Here is a 16610-nt window from a genome sequence, read left to right as displayed (position 1 = left end):
AATCACTGATAAGACAATAGACTGGACTCCTAGGCATGGAAAGAATATCCAATTAAATGAATTAAATAAAAGTTATACTGAATATTTCCCCAAAAAATGATGTATGAATCATCTTAGCTCCTCCTGCTCTATAGCATGCAGTTCTGACTCCATATTCAACATCGCAGGTTCATTCTAAGTACAAGTATCTCCTTTTGCCAGCTTCCTTGTCAAACTGCTCCACTTTACACTTACTAAACGTTTTAACATTTTGTTGGTTCCCATTTTATTCTACTTTATATATGTCAATAAATTATGTCTGTGTATAATGATGTGTGTACTCAACTGTTAGGGCACACTGTATATTTAGGCCCTAGCATGCAGCCACCATGTTGAGGATTAAATAGATTTCTCTGTGTGACAGGACACTGGGTTGTTTATTAGAAGCAAGACAAACAGCACAGAGAAAATTGTGGTGTCATACAGTGTAAAGAAAGTAATTCACACTATAAACCTGCAGTGGTTTCACTACTAATCTTAACTTTGAAATTAACATATGTTATGAAATACCTTAAATAATGAAATTCTACATGCTTTCTTATTTTATGGTACAAAAAATAAATAAAGGAGAACAAATTGAATCGCAATATGCCCCAAATTTTAAAGAAATAAAGTACAGTAGTATGCAAAAAAACAGGCTAAAGGTGTGTACAACATGCATGTTGTCTAGCTCTGTAGAACAGTAGGTACAATTAGTATTGTTCTTATGAGTCTTACTCTTTTCTAGTGTCTTGCTTGTTTGATTTGTGTACATACAGTACTCACATATGTGATGTTTTAAAACAGATCTGACAAGTTTTCATATTTTGAAGCATTTTATAAACCTGCTTTTAGATTACAGCTTAGAAATAAATACACAAGGGAAAAGTCCACCTGGAACAAATCCATTAACAATACGTTCTCCACTGCAGTCCTGCCATGAGGTATTCTTTCCAATTGTTTATGTTAAATATGTGCTTTTGAAATTGTTCACTGTTAATGAAGTAACTTTATAAACATTATGAATAATAAACATTATAAATAATTATAGACCTTTCATGAAATAATCTTGTAACTCTGCGCCAGCAGTTAAGACTTTCCTGGGAGCAATCATTCTAAAACCAAATATATAGTCACAATCGGGTTTAGGGACGCAAATTAAAATGAGTACCTTTATTTTTGCGGCTTCAAGAGCTTTCTTTCCATCCCAGGCCCAGCTTCTTTTGGTAAAGTAATTGACAGTTGCAAATTCAATGAGTGCCGAAAAGACAAAGGCATAGCACACAGCTATAAACCAATCCATTGCAGTAGCATAGGCAACCTTTGGTAATGAGTTCCGAGCACTTATACTCAGTGTTGTCATGGTTAGAACTGTTGTTACACCTTTGAATAAAAGTAGCAAATATTCATGTTATCATTTGTACTAGGTATCTAAATAATCTATGTAACATCAATGTAAAATGATATATAAATATGTAAATAAATTAGTACAAAATAAATAGTAAAACAGGTAAGGAATAGAATTAAATATACAGAAAACAAATATGCTCAGATGGAGTGAAAGCACAAAAATGCCAAATCATGAAACAGTTTTAAAACTTTTCAGACAGGTTTGAAGAAAACCAAGAGATTTAAATCTATAAAGCAGAGTTCCCTAACCAACTGTTTAAAAGCTACATGTGACCCTTAGACATTCTGATGTGGCTAATATACAGTACCGGGCTTGCTCTGCTCCTTCAGAAAAAAACAAGGATTCAATATCTCTCTCACCGATTCCTCCACCAGCAAAATCAATCACTGGTCCCAGCTGTTGTACACCGCACTCTACACAAACCCTTTTTTTAGCCCTGCTGCTTGTGGCTGTCCTAAAGGTGGTTAGCACTTTGTCTGACCCAGGAAGAATTACAACAGCGACTTAAAAAGATTTAAAAAGACAAATCACCAGGACCAGATGGCATACACCCCCGTATCCTAAGATGATTAAGTAATGTCATAGCCAGACCCTTATTTCTGATTTATAGACTCTATACTGACAGGAAGTGTTCCACAGGATTGGCACATAGCAAATGTGGTGCCAATATTAAAAAAGGGTGCAAAAACAGATCCCAAAAACTATAGGCCAGTAAGTTTAACATCTGTTGTGGGTAAACTGTTTGAAGGTTTTCTAAGATATGCTATCTTGGAGGATCTCAATGAAAACAAGCAAATAACATCATATCAGCATGGCTTCATGAGGGATCGGTCATGTCAAAATAATTTAATTAGTTTCTATGAGGAGGTAAGTTCTAGACTTGACAGTGGTGAATCAATGGATGTCGTATACCTGGACCTCTCCAAAGCATTTGACACTGTACCACATAAAAGGTTAGTATATAAAATGAGAATGCTCGGATTGGGAGAGAACGTCTGCATGTGGGTAAGTAACTGGCTCAATGATAGAAAACAGAGGGTGGTTATTAATGGTACACACTCATATTGGGTCACTGTCACTAGCGGAGTACCTCAGGGGTCAGTATTGGGCCCTACTCTCTTCAATATATTTATTAATGATCTTGTAGAAGGCTTGCACAGTAAAATATCAATTTTTACAGATGACACTAAACTGTGTAAAGTAATTAAAACTGAAGAGGACAATATACAGCTAAAGATGGATCTGGATAGATTAGAGGCTTGGGCAGAGAAGTGGCAGATGAGGTTTAGCACTGACAAATGAAAGGTTATGCACATGGGAAGGAATAATACAAGTCACCCGTACATACTGAATGGTAAAACACTCAGTAACACTGACATGGAAAAGGACCTAGGAATTTTAATAAACAGCAAACTAAACAGTAAAAACCAGTGTCAGGCAGCTGCTGCCAAGGCCAATAAGATAATGGTTTGCATCAAAAGGGGCATAGATGCCCGTGATGAGAACATAGTCCTACCACTTTACAAATCATTAGTCAGACCACACATGGAGTACTGTGTACAGTTCTGGGCTCCTGTGAACAAGGCAGACATAGCAGAGCTGGAGAGGGTTCAGAGGAGGGCAACTAAAGTAATAACTGGAATGGGGCAACTACAGTACCCTGAAAGATTAAAAACATTAGGGATATTCACTTAAGAAAAAGGACAACTGAGGGGAGATCTAATTACTATGTATAAATAGATCAGGGGTCAGTACAGAGATCTATCCCATCATCTATTTATCCTCAGGACTTTGAATGTGACGAGGGGACACCCTCTGCATCTGGACGAAAGAAGGTTTGTACACAAACATAGAAGAGGATTCTTTACGGAAAGATCAGTGAAACTATGGAACTCTCTGCCTGAGGAGGCGGTGATGGTGAGTACAATAAAAGAATTTAAGAGGGGCTTGGATGAATTTCTGGAGTGTAATAATATTACAGGCTATAGCTACTAGAGAGGGGTCGTTGATCCAGGAAGTTATTCTGATTGCCTGATTGGAGTCGGGACGGAATTTTTTTCCCATTAAGTGGGGAAATTGGCTTGTACCTCACAGTTTTTTTTTTTTTTTGCCTTCCTCTGGATCAACTTGCAGGATAACAGGCCGAACTGGATGGACAAATGTCTTTTTTCAGCCTTATATACTATGTTACTATGTTACTAGCACTAATGTCCTACGTTTGGCAACATTTGCATAAAGTTTGAATGGGATTCTTCTGGGCACTATGATGTCTTGCAAAGCATACTAATATTGCAGTTTAATTTGGAACTCAGATTGTGAGCCCCCGTGGGGGCAGGTTCCAATGTGAGCGATCACAATCTCTGTTCTTGTTACATGTTTGATTATATATATATATATATATATATATATATATATATATATATATATTTACATATTAAGGTTGGAAAAAGACACCGGTCCAATAAGTCTAACCTATATTCTTACAGTATTGGTCCAGAGCAAGGTAAAAAAATCCCTATGCGGCAAATGCCAATTGCCCCATACTAGGGGATATATAGTGAATGAAATAATGATGATAATAATGTATAAATAATATTGTGTACAGTATTATTGATACCTCAGATGTCATCATGTTAGTACTTTACTTTAGTAATGGAGTAAAACTCCAATGGCAGTGTAGAACAGACTAAGATCCATACTATTTGGCTCTCAGATCAGAAACATATGGTAGGTTTTTAGTAGGGTAGCCAACTATGTCCATCTAGAGAATGCAGATTTGTAGCCCTGACTCTTATAAGGGTACTAGCAGAAGGACCCGGCTTTGCATGGGTATATTTAATCTATTTCATTTAATGTTTGTGTGTGCCGTTAAAAGATTTTGACAGTATCCCCCATAATAGTGACCTCTACAGCAGTGACATGCCTTGTCAGATTGGAGACGGGTTTGGGTCTGCTGAGAGATTTCATTAGCCCGAGCAGCAGCCATGCATTTTGCTGCAAGAGTCTTGCGTTCAACTGCAGTTTTCCTTTTTGGAGGCATGAGTAGTTTTAAAACGTTTTAATTTATAAGAATGCTGGCATCCAGTATGGCAGTCCAGTGTAGGTACAGTCTATTTATGGCTGTGTTGTTATGAAAACCTGGTAAATTAAATGTGAACTTATATTGGCTTTTATACATCATATGACTGAATATTTATGACCTGCGAACTGCTGAAACCTGTGATCAGTTGTTATGAAAACCTGGAGTAGGACCTGCAGGCTTCTATTGGCTGATAAGGGACATGTGACCGTGTGTATGGCAGTTGGCAAATGAAGAGAAACACTTGCAGGCTTGTATTGGCTAATGCAGGTCATTTTTTGGGAATATCTCACAGGTATATTTAATTTATTTCATTTAATGTTTGTGTGTGTTGTTAAAAGATATCGCCAGTATTCCCCATAACAGTGACCTCTACAGCACCCCGCCACCTTAACAGTGAACTTCACAGTTCCCATCCCTTAACACTCACCCCCCACAGTGCCCCGCCACTTTAAAATGGGACCTCCACAGCAGCCCATCCCCTTAACTTTGACCTTCACAGCAGCCTGCCCCTTTAACAGTGAGTTTCACAGCACCCTACTCCCTTGACAGTGACCTCCTCAGGGGCCTGCCGCCTTAACAGTGACCTCCACCTTACCCTACTGCATTAACAGTGACCTCACAGTTCCCTGCTGCCTTAACAGTGACCTTCACAGCAGTTGTCCCTTTAATAGTGGCCCCTGCCCTCTTAACAGTGACCTCCACAGTGTCTGCCCATTTAACAGTGACCTCCACAGCAACCCTGCCCTTTTAACAGTAACATCCACAGTGCCCGCCTCTTTAACAGTGACCACTACAGCACCCGTCCCTTTAACAGTGACCTCGATAGTGACTGCCCCTTTAACAGTGACCTCCACAGTGCCGGCCCCTTTAACAGTGAAGACTTGCAGGCTTGTATTGGCTAATAAAGGTCATTTTTTGTGAATATCAGGAATGGTATGTCCTAGAGAGCTGAGACCCAGTCTAAAACCTTCCCGGACACCCAATGTACCTGTGTGCCAAATTTGGTGAAGATTGGTTCAGCCATTTGGTTGCGGATAAAGAATAGACAGAAAGACAGACGTACAGACCGACAGAAACCCATTTTTATATGTATAAGAGATAATATGTAATTAAACAGTGCCAAATGTTGTACCTAAACTAATTGGTTTAGAGTTACAGAGACACATTAATTATCAATTAAAATGGCAGCATAGTATATATTATGTTCTTGTCACACACATGTCTTACCTTCTATTTCATACAAATACAAATAATAAAAATCTAGTTACTGAAAATCGTAACTGGGATGTAGCTACATGCAGCCTGGATTGCTATAGATTACCACACTAGAACAAGTTTATACACGTTATCTACCATTACATGAACATAACAAGAACAGGTACAGTGATGGAAAATATTGACAATGTAATAGAAATCAAGATCGCAACAACAGATTCTTAAAGCAATGGAAACCCCTCAATGTTTTTGCCTTTTTGCCTGAATTGTACTGAAATACATTTTACATATTCAGATAAATGTTTTTGTATAAATCAAGTGAAGAAATTTTAATTTTTCATTTGAAATTATGTTTTAGTTTCCAATAATAATTGCATGCACTCCATCTATAGAGATAAACACTGTATAATAAAGTTGTTTTATGGCACCACAAAGACTCTTTTAGGCTAATAATATTGCAGATACAGACTTTATTTTAGCAGCGCCAATTACAGGTTGTTGTACAATACATGCATGCAAATCTCTAGAAAGAAAGAGTAGAATAACGCACCCAGGCATTAAAGTTTAACTATGGTACGTAGTCCCTACTGATCAGGGATCCACATGTGTTTTCTAGCAGGCCTATAACCTTTCCTGTTTACTCAGGTACCCAGAAGAGGTTAGAAATAAGATACTGTGAGGACTGTGTGGCAGGGTTTCTGTTTTGAATACTGGGAGAAAGCAAGTGAGCAATGATATGACTACTGGGAGAATAAGAGACACAGATATGGTCACTGGAAAAATGGAGGAGACACTTCTGTGACTACTAGATAACAGATTAGGAAACACCTCTGAGACTACTGAAAGGTAGAAGGAAAAAACTACTCTGACCATTGTTATCAACATAAAAATGACTGATCTGGAGTCATCATTCATGTATCATTGTACTTAAATGGTTTTTCTGGTTATTTCAACTTATCCCCTAGCACCAGGATAGGGGATAACCATTAGATTGTTTGGAGCTTGGCTGATGGGACCTCCACAAATCATGAGGATCCCGAAAACAAAATAGTGGCTGACCTAGCATTGTGCACTTTCCCTCCATTTATCTCTAAGGGACTGTCTGTGGATAGGGGATAACTTGACATAATTGGAAAACCTTTTAATAGGGCATGCAAAAGGTGACAGATTCACTTTAAAAAAGGATATATACATTGATATTATGTATAAGAGGCATGACCTAAGACATCACACATTCTCTGCTTACAGACTAATGACATATGATATATGAATGGTACTTCATAATTTGAGAAATATTACAATACAAAACAAATGATGTAATATATGGTACAAAATACTGTTAGAAAGTTTATAAATCCGATTGTGTAAAGTGATAAACTATATCTTTAGTCAGTTATATAATACCCAAATACAGCATAAAGAGTAAAAATATGGCAACACAACAATTATGAGCTTCAATCTGGAATATGAATTTGCTACAGTCATTGGTGAAATAAACAGCAATAATTTAAGCACCAAGCAGTTTACTTGACAGCTATGCAAATCCAACACTGGGCCCTATAGAATGCTGGCTATGTAGCCATCTAATCTGTTCACTGGGAATAGGGTTTCTTAAGCAAGTGTTTTCTGCCAGCTGAGTAGCACAGTTAACGGAGATCCTGAATATGATATTGATTTTTCCAAAACATAATTAATACACAGGATTAGGGGATGAAATACTCAATGTTTAATATTACACTTTCCATATTATTGATAGGATATCTCATCAATACAAGTTAAGAAAACATATTCTTAAAGAAAAGGTTAGAAGAGTTTTCCAGAAAAAATTGATAGCCTGTGGTATGTTTGGAATAGAGATTGAAGGGTGATGCTATTAAAATCTATAAATTGTGTACTGCCTTATTAGGCACAGTACTAAGCACAAAAGAGTTTATGGGGGAGATTTATCATCTCCCTTGTGCCTGAAAAGTTGTGTTAAAAGTCACATGAGACTATTATAAAAGTTGTTGCATCTATCAGATTTACATGGCCCTCAATACTTTCCCCAAGGAGGCATGGCAAAAGCAGGAAGGAGATTTGTCCAACCGCCCCAACAAATTTTTCTTCATTTACGCCCATTAGACCAGCAATCTCCCCTTATTTTTCTGGAGTGTTGCATTTCTGTGGTTAGATTTTTTTTCAACCAAAATAAAAAGTGAAAAAGAAAAAAAATTACCTATGTGTCAATGTAGCTATTGACGCTGCACAGATAGCAGTTGCAGCAAAGGCCCTCTGGCACATAGTAGGGGTCCTCATTAGAGATTTTGCATTAGAGCATGTGAAATTGAAGTTATGATAAGAATTCATATGAAGAATTTAGCTTATACACACTTAGACAAAATTGTTGGTACCTTTCTGTTAAAGAAAGAAAAACCCACAATGGTCACTGAAATAATTCTAAATTGACAAAATTAATATCAAAGAAACATTTACTGAAAATCAACTAATAAAAATTGAATTGTGGATCAACATAATAATTTAGAAAACAAACTAATGAAACTGTTCTGTACAAAAATTATCGTACCCTTAATATTTTGTTGCAAAACCTTTGAGACAATCACTGCAATAAAGCGATTTCTGTAACTCTCAATGAGACTTCTGCACCTGTCCACAGGTATTTAGGCCCACTCCTCGTGAACAAACAGATTCAGTAGTCTCAGGTTCGAAGGGTACCTTCTCCAGACTACATGTTTCAGCTCCTTCCACAGATGTTCAATATGATTTAGATCAGGACTCATAGAATGCCACTTCAAAATAGTCCAATGCTTTGCTCTTAGCCATTCATGGATGTTTTTAACTGTGTTTTGGGTCACTGTCCTATTAGAGGACCCATGACTTGTGAATGAGACCAAGCTTTCTGATGCTGGACAGCACATTTTGCTCCAGAAAGACTTGATAGTCTTGAGATTTCATTGTACCATGCACAGATTCAAGATACTCTGTGCTAGATGCAGCAAAGCAGTCCCAAAACACAACCAAGCCTCTTACATGTTTCATAGTAGGTACAGTGTTCTTTTATTTGTATGGTTTATTTTTCTGTCTGTGAACATAGAGCTGATGTGACTTGTTAAAAAGCTCCAGTTGTGTCTCATCTGTCCAAAGGACATTCTCCCAGAAGCCTTGTGGCTTATCAATATGCATTTTTGCAAATTCCAGTCTTGCTTTTTTATGATTTTCTTTAAACAGTGGTTTCCTCCTTGGTCAGCTTTCATTACCTCCACTTTAGATAAAACAGCAACGGAGGTTGCAATCTGAAACTGATGTACCTTGACCTTGGATTTCACCTCTAATCTCTTTGGAGGCTGTTTTGGGCTTTTTGGTTACCATTCGTATTATCCATATCTTCAATTTGACATCAATTTTCCTGTAGCTACCATGTCCAGGGAGGTTGGCTGCAGTCCCATAGAGCTTAGGCTTCTGAATAATATGTGCAACTGTAGTAACAGGAACATCAAGCTGTTTGGAGATGGTCTTACAGCCTTTTCTTTAACATGTTTGTCTATTATTTTCCTTAGCTTTCTCTGGTCCATGCTCAGTGTGGTACACACCATGATACCAAACAGCATAGTGACTACTTTTCACCCTTAAAATAGTCAGAGTGATTACAAGTTTGAAGACACCTGTGATGCTAATTAAAGGACAGACTTTAGTTTAACATCTCCCTATGGTCAAACAATTTTCCATCTTTTCCAGTGGTACCGTCATTTTTGTCCAGGTTAGTTTTATTAGTTAGTTTTTTTTAATTATTCTGTTGAACTACAATTGAGAAGCAATGTCTGATTGTCATGAGCTGATTTTTAGTAAATTTTTAATTATTATTACTCTTGTGAGTTTCAAGTTACTTCAGTGACCATTGTGTTTTTTTTTTTCTTTAACAGAAGGGTACCAACAATTTTGCCCACATGTGTATGTGTGTTTATAAGCTCTCAGGAGTACAGTGATAAATGTAATAGCTTGAGCTGTCAGACAACTCCTCTTTAATTTCCTACTGCTCCCCGTTCCCTCATTGTCAGCTCACAGAGATGTGTTTAAATACATTGTCAGGAATGCTGAACATGCACACATGAGTCCTCTCCATTGTGTTAGAACAACACAACAGTTCAGACTGTATTTCAGTGCAGCTCTGACTGCTGACAGTGGGGAACAGGGGGTAATAGGAAAATAAAAATACTGATCTGGACTCCTTATCTGCAGCACTACTCATGTATTACTGTATATAACAGTCCAAAATCGTGGTGACAGGTTCCCTTTAATGAAGTGGACTTCAATCCAAATTTCAGAAAAAAATTGATTTGTTGCAAAGCCGAATTTCTTTGTGCTTCATAGGGACAAATTGATTTTCCTTGAAATGGTGGTAAAAGTATTTAAAAAAAATCATACTTAACTTATCCATTTGAACGCAAAGAGGCTACCGTGGCCATCTCGCTTGAAGATCCCGCTCAAAATCTGGATCGCACTGGGTCCTCAAGCAAGATGGCCATGGTGGCCTCTACGTGCTCAAATGGATGAGGTACAATTAAAACTTTTTTTTTATAAGCAATCCCTTTACTATTGATCTGTTCCCTGTCATTGCACTCGTTATTTACAACAAATGTGCTTTGTGATGAAGTAATTCATCATGTAGCAAATTTTTTTTGTAAAATTCCACTAAGCACCCGAATATAATTTTTAAGAACTTTGCTCATCTCTAAAAAAAACATGTAGGCTGCAGAAAACAAGCAATTGAAATTACATTTTACTAGATCTATTGTAAAAAAAAAATTAGACCAAAATAAATCAATGCAATAATACAAAAATGCATTAAAAAGTATTCATAGTCTTTAAGGTTATAGCCATCATCTCTCAAGAATTCAATAGCATCTGATAAATATATCATAATACTATGAAATTATGTAAAATATGCATTGCATATTATCTAGAAATATGCCTCCATATGAAACAGCTGCAGTATATAACTAGTTTTTATACAGTCTGCAATATTAAACTAAACAATACATATTTAAAAAAAAGTATGCAATATGTAAGATATAACAATGCCAAATGAACAATAGAAGTGTCTTGACATATCTTGACATATCTTAAACAGCAATATGAGAAATTGTGCTTGCTAAAAGTGTAAAAATATGTTTAATGCAAGAGGATAAAAGAAGATAACATATTAGGAGGTTATTAAAGCAAGAATGCTCCTTGCAACTTGCATACTGTTCCTGTACATTTTACGTAGGCAGACTGATCAAGAGATAAAATGCCTTTCAAAAGTATACACCTTCTTGGTGTTTTTCCTGTTTTGTTGCATTACAACTTGGAATTGAAATTAATTGTAATTTTGATTTTATGTAATAGACCTGACAAAATAATCCATATTGTTACATTGGAATGAAAAAAATACATAAAAAATAAATTATGGATAAATTAAAACTGAAACGTTGTGAGTGCAGAGATATTCACTCCTTTTACTATGATACACCTAAATCAAGTCTGGTCCAACCAATTAACTTCCATGTGTGGCATCAAAGTGTCATATGATCTGTCACATGATGTGAGAAAAAATACACCTGTTCTGAAAGACCCCTGAGTCTGTAACACTACTAAGCAAGCAACACAAAGTTATGAAGAAGCATAGATCAAGGCTAGGCTATAATAATTATACCAAACTTTTTGGATGGAACGTTATGGAAGAGTGACTAGAAAAAAAGCCATTGCAAAAAGAAAGCCTGGAATGTGTATCTCTGGTCTGATGAGACTAAAAAAACATTACCACAGTGAAGCATGGCGGTGGAAACAGCACCAAACTGTGGGTATGCCATTAATTTGAGATTTTTGACTGGGTGGAGGTTCACTTTCCAGCTGGATAATAATCCTAAACATACTGTTAAATCTACACTGGAGTGGTTTACCCTGCTGTTCTGTTCGTATTGGCTATGACCCAACCTATTAAAGTCTTCTAATTTTGACATTCAGCTACCCTAAGTGTATTATTTGAATACCAGTTGCATTATTTAAAGGCTGTGTACACCTTTGGAGGCAATTTTTGTTTATGATTGCATTTTACAAATTTTTGGCTAAAAATCATATTTTCAATTGGCCTTTATTAAAAATATCAAGCCATTCTGTCACAAACGGTTAACTGTGTTTCTAACTGTTTGACTGGTACTTTAAATTTCATTTTGTGCTGGTCATCTAATAACCCTTATCTCTAAACTACTAAGAGGTCACAAACACATATTTAAGCCACATTCTTATCAGTAAGATAAGGATTGAGCTTTTATGAGTGTTTATAATGTCAGAGAGCAGAGATAAGGCTACTTTCACACTTGCGGCAGAGAGATCCGGCAAGCAGTTCCGTCGCCGGAACTGCCTGCCGGATCAGGCAAAATGTATGCTAACTGATGGCATTAGTAAGACTGATCAGGATCCTGATCAGTCTTAAAAATGCCTGATCAGTCGAAAAAATGCATTGAAATGCCGGATCCGTCTTTCCGGTGTCATCCGGCAAAAACGGATCCGGCATTTATTTTTTCACCTTTTTTTTCAGTCTGCGCATGCGCATACCGGAAGGACGGATCCGGCATTCCGGTATTCTGAATGCCGGATCCGGCACTAATACATTCCTATGGGAAAAAATGCCTGATCAGGCATTCAGGCAAGTCTTCAGTTTTTTTAGCCGGAGATAAAACCGTAGCATGCTACGGTTTTCTCTTTTGCCTGATCAGTCAAAACGACTGAACTGAAGACATCCTGATGCAAACTGAACGGATTACTCTCCATTCAGAATGCATGGGGACATACCTGATCAGTTCTTTTCCGGTATAGAGCCCCTGTGACGGAACTCTATGCCGGAAAAGGACAACGCAAGTGTGAAAGTAGCCTTAGTAGTCCATCTGTTCCCCTGATGATGGAAAAGACAAAAAAAATCCACAGCAGCTCAGCTATGTACACAAAAAAGGATTCCATATTTTCAATAAAGACCAATTAAACTAATTATTTTAAACTTAAAATAAGTTGAGTGCAATAATAAAAAAAAATTACCCCCCAAGTTAGAGATGAGCGAATTTCCGGGTATGAAATTCGTTCATGCTTCGTTTACTGGTAAAAGGTGAATTGTGTTATGGATTGCGTTACCACAGACCATAACGCAATTCTATGACGGAATGCATAACGGACTCCCCTGCATAACGGAAATGGAACTGATCCGTTATGCAGCCCATAGACTTCTATTATGACGGAATGAATAACAGAATGCTTCTAAAAAGGCATTAGTCAAAAACAAATGAAAAATGAAAATCAAAACTTCAGTTTGCTTTATTTTCTTTAGAAAAAGGTTGTACTGGATCATGTATTGCTATATTCAGGCAGTCTTACATTCTGCACAGAAATAACTTACATGTGCTTTACAATAATACGATTAAGCAGGTAACCTAAGGAAAATAAAAAGCTAATTTCCTTTACAATATGCAATCTTGACAACTGAATTGAATAATTTGAGAGTATCAGCATAGCTTACAGTATATACTACAGTGAGACAGACCTGCACAAACCTGTACTCAAAGCCCATCCATCTGCAGTAACTTGCAAATGTATTAAGCGCTTATAAACCTGCACGGACCTGCAGTAACTGGAGAAATCGATAAACAATAGTAGATGCAATAAATAATAATAATAATAATTATTATTATTATTCATAATAATAATAATAATAATAATAATAATATCCCATCCTCTGATCTAACTCCTCTCCATATGTAGACAATTTATCATCAGTTCCTAAACCTGATCCTCCAGCAAAATGCTCCACCACACTTATGCACCCAAAAGCACTACAGATGTCGGCTGGTGACTGGCTCTTGCAGCTTTATGCCTACAGTACTCCCCTATTTTCTTAAGATGGCTGGACCAATGTATAAAACAAGCACTTTTAGCTTTTCTGTTACCCCTTTCCCCTCATAGATTGTAAGCTCTTGCGAGCATTCCTCTTGTTCTAATTGTTGACTTGCTTGTTGCTATGTTATTTATGACTGTTTGTACATGAACCCCTAATTTGTAAAGTGCTGCGGAATATGTTGGCACTATTTAAATAAAGATCATTATATTATCATTATGATATTATTATCATTATTATTATTATTATTATTAATATTATTATAGCAATAAATAATCCACAATGATATTATAAATCATTTATGTGACTGAAAATATGGCGGGAGATTTGTATAAAACACTATTGGGTCATATTGACCTGAACGGTACATATGTAACAATCATTATTTTATACAAAAAAAGTAAAACAAAAAAAAACAAAAAAACAGCACCCATAATACCACCTACTCATAAAAAAATTCACCTAACCATGATTTGCAGATCCTCATAATAAATAATCTGCAGCTTCACAAAGTTTATTTCTGGTCAAATAGACCCAAATAGAACAGCAGGGTTAAGGGGAAAGATTTAAATGTCTTGCCAAGACAGTCTTGGAATGGCCTAGTAAAAGCCTAGACCTCGATCCAATGATTAATCTGTTGCATTGCCTGAGTTGGAGTTGTTTTTCCTGAAAGAATGGATAAAAATCTTACTGCCTCAATGTGCTAATAGAAACATACCACAATAGACTAGCACATGCAATTCCTGCAAAAGTTGTCTCCACAAAGTAGTGATTTTTGGAGTTAAAAACTTATGCTCATCAAAGTTCTCTGCTCTTTTTGTCTTAATTATTGTTTATGTCTCAATAAGAATAATTTTCACCATCAAAGTGGTAGGCAATAGAACAGGAAAAACCCCAGGGGTAAATACTATCGCAAGGCACTGATTTGAAAATGCCTTGTGAATTTGGCTACTTCTGAGTTATAATACTAACTTAAAGACCAGGTGAAAATATTTATTGTATAATTTGTGTCCACTGCAGGTCTCTTTCTTTTTGTATTGTGTTAATTAAGATTTCCAGATCAGTAAATGTAAAGTACAACCCAAAAGAGCTTTTTCTAAATATAACCATGTAAGCTGCTTTAACGGTTCCTCTGTAGCTTACATTCAATACAACTGGCTAAAAAAAATCTTTTCTTTCTAACTCCATAATTCCCTGTGAAAACAGGGCTAATCCTGGACAATTCATGCTCTTTTAAGCTGAATGTGGTGTATTTTTCGATGTTACCGTCTAAAATAGACTATATAAGTCATTTTATAATGTATTTATGTATATATTAGTGCCTATTTCCATAAAGTGGTAAGGCAAAACCTTTAGGATCTATGCACACAGCACTTTCAACCAACATTGGGGTCTGCTGGAGAGAAAAAGACTCAGATAGTGCCCTAAAAGCCTGCTTCGTTTTGTACTCATCCTCCTATTTCACAGTGGTGTGACATGCATGACCATCTGTGGGGACAAACTGAGAAGGTAGGGATTTCCTTATACCGCACAGATGGTAGCTGTGCTGTTGCAAGAGCCAGAAGCAGCAGACAGCGCTGTATATATAACACAGCCACAGTGTTCTTATAGTGGCTGACAGTGGGAGAGAGGTTACAATGCTCCTTCCTGTCTGATCTTAACAGGCAACAGCTTCATTTCAGTTAATTTTTTAGGTCTCGCCTCCTACATCCCAACAGAGCCCCTGCTCAACTACTGCTTAGACATTGTCCCCCACTGAGCCCCTGCCCACATACTGTCTCCCCTTTGCTCCCACCATAGAGACCCTAACCTCATTCTGTTGCCCCTATCCCTCCATAATTTGCCTCTGCCAGGTTTGGTCTCACTCCTCTTGCATTTGGTACTTTCCTTCCTTCTAGTCCCTCCACCCACAAAGCCTTGCCACCTGGTGTCTCCCCCTTGCCTCTCGACAGCACACTTGCCCAGATAATGTTGCCACCTTGCACCTCTACAGAGGCATCTCCTGTGATTAATTGTTCCTCCAGCCCCATCCCCCTGAAAGAGCTGTTACTTTCTGCAACTTAGATTACTTTTACACTGTTTGCAGAGTATGTTTGTTTTATACAGTGTAAGAGCTGCTGGTGCATAAATCCATAGATCCATATCCATAGACCTCAATTCACCTAAAGGATGCTTTGTTTCTGTATGGGAAAAAAAAAAACAGCAGGCAGCGCTAGTCTATACAGAAGCATAGAGGGACTAGGATAGTGACAAGAGACAGGCTAGAAGGCTCTCTATGTTACACACAGGCATCTTCTGCAGACTGAAGAAAGACTCTCCCTTGTAATGCTATTTAGGCATTGCTTAGTAGACTCTTTATACCCTGTTCTCTAGTACAGCCAACATCTTTCCCTAATAAAGTGTATTGCAAAAGTTTTTAACATCCTTGTCCCTACAGAGTATTAACAATAAACTGGAATGACAGTCAGAAGCACCAATTAGCTGATTTCTATCAGAAGAATAGTGATGCCTTGTAATAGCTTCCAGCTGGGATTATTATCATTCTGTATGTCATATACCTTTTAGAGCCTCAGATGGTTTAGCTATATTGTTTACCAGGGATAACAATGATGTTTGTTATGCATAAATATGGACATCCGAATCCAATATAACGCATGATCTAACAACTAACATCACTTGGATATATTTTCAGGAAGCTTATCCACTTATATACAATCTCCATCAGATTTTGAACTATGTAATGCTCTCTTTTTTTAGTATTTAGGCCGGAGCACTAAGGCAATTATATGCATGTGATTATGACTCTAATAAGAATGTGTTAGGCTTTCTGAAATATAACACCTCTAAGTACTTATCACATGCAATATTCATGTGAGGCTATGATATTTCTTCAGACTGCATGTGCATGATTATACATATTGTATACTCTCAGCCTTTAAAATTCCAAATATTTTCATTTATGCAGG

General features: G+C 37.1%; 1 protein-coding gene across 1 annotated transcript in view; it reads right to left on the bottom strand.

Moving 5' to 3' along the window:
* GABRA5 (gamma-aminobutyric acid type A receptor subunit alpha5) overlaps positions 1 to 16610 on the bottom strand; it is a 271577-nt gene that overhangs the window by 18434 nt on the left and 236533 nt on the right. Inside the window, exon 8 of the mRNA XM_040422321.1 lies at positions 1190 to 1401. Coding sequence (XP_040278255.1) covers positions 1190 to 1401 — 212 coding nt within the window. The remainder of the gene's footprint in view (positions 1 to 1189; positions 1402 to 16610) is intronic.

Source organism: Bufo bufo, chromosome 3 (assembly GCF_905171765.1).
Source record: "Bufo bufo chromosome 3, aBufBuf1.1, whole genome shotgun sequence".
In the NCBI taxonomy this organism is placed as follows: Eukaryota; Metazoa; Chordata; class Amphibia; order Anura; family Bufonidae; genus Bufo; species Bufo bufo.
This window is presented reverse-complemented; position numbering and strand designations above follow the sequence as displayed.